The sequence below is a fragment of the Salvelinus sp. IW2-2015 genome, unplaced genomic scaffold (assembly GCF_002910315.2).
Source record: "Salvelinus sp. IW2-2015 unplaced genomic scaffold, ASM291031v2 Un_scaffold356, whole genome shotgun sequence".
NCBI classification, from domain to species: Eukaryota; Metazoa; Chordata; class Actinopteri; order Salmoniformes; family Salmonidae; genus Salvelinus; species Salvelinus sp. IW2-2015.
In genome coordinates, this window is record NW_019942547.1 from 558,040 (window position 1) to 561,068 (window position 3,029).

The 3,029-nt window shown below is 44.8% G+C and overlaps 1 protein-coding gene across 1 annotated transcript in view; it reads left to right on the forward strand.

Moving 5' to 3' along the window:
* LOC112068292 (beta-1,4-galactosyltransferase 1-like) overlaps window positions 1-3,029 on the forward strand; it is a 9,671-nt gene that overhangs the window by 2,459 nt on the left and 4,183 nt on the right. The window contains 1 exon segment of the mRNA XM_024135394.2: window positions 132-367. Coding sequence (XP_023991162.1) covers window positions 132-367 — 236 coding nt within the window.

The window sequence follows — 3,029 nt, forward strand, 5'->3', positions numbered from 1 at the left end:
AGAGAGAGATAGAGCAGGGAGTGATGGAGGCGTGAAGGCAGAAAGTGAAAAGGAAGTGAATGTGGTTAAGGAACAGGAAGAGGTGTGTTGAGAGTTTATGACCCAAGAGATCTGTTTCTCCTGACCTGCAGTTGGGCCTCTCAGGGTGGAGTTCTCTACGCCTGTCAGCTTGGACACAGTGAGGAAGGAGAACCCAGGTCTGCAGGAAGGAGGTCGCTACAAACCACATGACTGCGTCGCCCTCCAAAAGGTTGCTCTAATCATCCCCTTCCGCCATCGTGACGAGCACCTCAAGTTCTGGCTCTACTACCTCCATCCCATCCTTCAGCGCCAACAGCTGGACTATGGTGTCTACGTCATCAATCAGGTAAMGCCAGAGAAACCAGTCTAATCTACATGCATGACTGGTTTCATCTATTCACTGAACTAGCCTTTCAGAGTCTGTCTGAACAAAGAAAGCCGCTCTGTTGTCATACATTTGTTTATTCATGCCTAGAGGTTTCCACACAAGTAACCTCCCACCCTTCATTGTAGATAACAGGGAGAATGTTAACGTGTGTCGCAACACCCCCCCCCCCCTCTCACAGTTACAAATCATTACTCAGGGTCTTCAAACCGAGGCTGAATCTCAATAGCCTATCCTTTATTCCTTGTGTCCTCTCCTGCCGTCCTTCACCCTCGCTTCCTACAGAAAATGTAAGAGGGATGAAAGAAGAGGAAACATAAATGTACGGAACTACGAAATGATAGATTTGTAAGAAGTGCGACGTTGGTGAGAAACTAAGAGAGCTAAGAGAGACACTGAGAGAGACACAGAGAGACACAGAGTTACACAGAGAGACACTGAAACAGGAGATAGACAGACATCCAGCTCCAGCTCTCCAGCCCCAGCGCCCCAGCTCCACACAAGCCCAGGCATGTACTTTAAACACAGACATGGTTCAGCTGTGAGTTGAAGTTTATACTCACCATCTGTAAACCACCAGCTGTCCTGCTGTGTTTCTCACAGATAATCAGAGGGCACAGCCAAGTTGCCGTGATGAACAAGTGGAAGCCTTCGGTTTGCAACATGGAGTGTCTCTATCAAATAACCGTGATGCCTGATGTGATGTCATCAAGTATGAGTTTATTCTAATGTATTGTTTTAAAGGACAACATGTCTTACTGTAGGTAGGATAAGAGGAACTAAACATGGTTGACAGACAGCCTCTATTTCCTGATTGTGTGGTAACTCAGGTCCATGAATACCTGTTGGATGGTTTCACCAGTGGGCAAAAGTTTGTTAGTTTAAGTCAACAGACTTAGTCATTGTTAAAAGATTTCAGACACAGGTGCATCTTGCTGTCTTTGTGAACGAACAGGTTATTGTCTTGTAAAACGATTAGAAGCCAGATATGGCAGTATGAGCATCCATCCTACACTACTGGAAGAGAAAAGAGTCAATGGCTCGCTATAGAACGGCAAAGCTGTTCGACTGCTTTTCTCCTTTTTATTCTTCCCTCTTTCCTCCACACCTTCCCTCTTTCATCCACACCTTTCCTCCTTTCCACCACATCCATCGCCTCAATGGACTCTCTGCCTTTCCTAACTTGTAACGACTCTTAAATTCATGGATGGAGCTATTGATGCAAAGACTGATCATCCGAGATATCAACATTATAGTTTTAAGCATATTTTCAGGCTATGCATTTACAATGTTTACAAACATTGGAGTAAAACCAGCTTATATTTTGGGTTCTGATGGGGTACGAAAGTTGAACTAAGCTCAAAGGCATGTATACGTTATATTCTTCAAGAATCAATCTATCATTCATTTATAAGTTCAAAATTGGATGTAGCAACTGCAGATTGCCCCTTTTAAAGCATGAAAACGGTCAGGTATAGTAGTTTTCAGGATATAGCAAGTATCTCGAATTATGAAGATCAAACCAAGGCAACTGATTAAAGCAATTGTAGATGAGAGGGCGTGCTTTTTCAGCACGGCTGTGCCGTGATCACAGGTACGAGGCGGATCCGAGTGCCGTAGATTCACAGATACGAGGCGGATCCGAGTGCCGTAGATTCACAGATACGAGGCGGATCCGAGTGCCGTAGATTCACAGGTACGAGGCGGATCCGAGTGCCGTAGATTCACAGATACGAGGCGGATCCCAGTGCCGTAGATCAGCGGAGCCGTGATAAAAAGGTTGTTCAGCACCTCGAGTGAACAATTGCTTTTCTACAACGGGTTACCAATTAGATAAAACACTTGATTTTGATATGTATTCATAGGCCACTATTTCATCCCTCAATGAAAATATAGGCCTAGTCCTGACACAAATCTTGGTTGCTAGCCAAGCTGGCTGGTCGTTCATTCTATCGGTTAGGTTGCCAGAGCCGTGACCCAGTCGTGAAGTCTTTTTGTTCCATATCAATGGACGCGACCCAGTCKTTMGGCCTAAATGTTTATGGCAACGCTCTTATCCCTTACTTGCTAGCTAGCCAACTACGGCTAACGCTGTCACGTCAAACAGTGYAGCCAGARTAACAGCAAAGTAGCTGTATTTGCGTTTGTTTAAGCTGTTTTCTATTGRCATTTATTTGGATAACAATGAGCTGATGATGCACGATTTTCCCTGACATAGAACATTTGCWCTCCCGTCAGGACACTGTTCAGAGGTGCTAGCCAACTACACAGCCACACAGTCACTTCAAACGGAAGCAGGAAAGACCGCAAACTAGCTGCATTTMATTTKGTTTGATTCATGATTTGGACGGGCTGAGAAAAGATGTTTGTCTCGTCCTGACACGATAATCCTCAATGGGACAGTGAGAGATAGAATTTCAACAAATGTCAGAGAGAAAGACAGCAACGTTGAGTATGACTACGACTGCTTTGTGTTCAGTGACGTGACATCATCCCCATGGATGACCGCAACCCCTACAAATGCTTCAGCCAGCCCAGACACCTGTCTGTCTCCATGGACAAGTTGCTTCAAGTACGGCACAAAACTTCTTTCTAATGCATCATCATCATTTTGATTAATTCG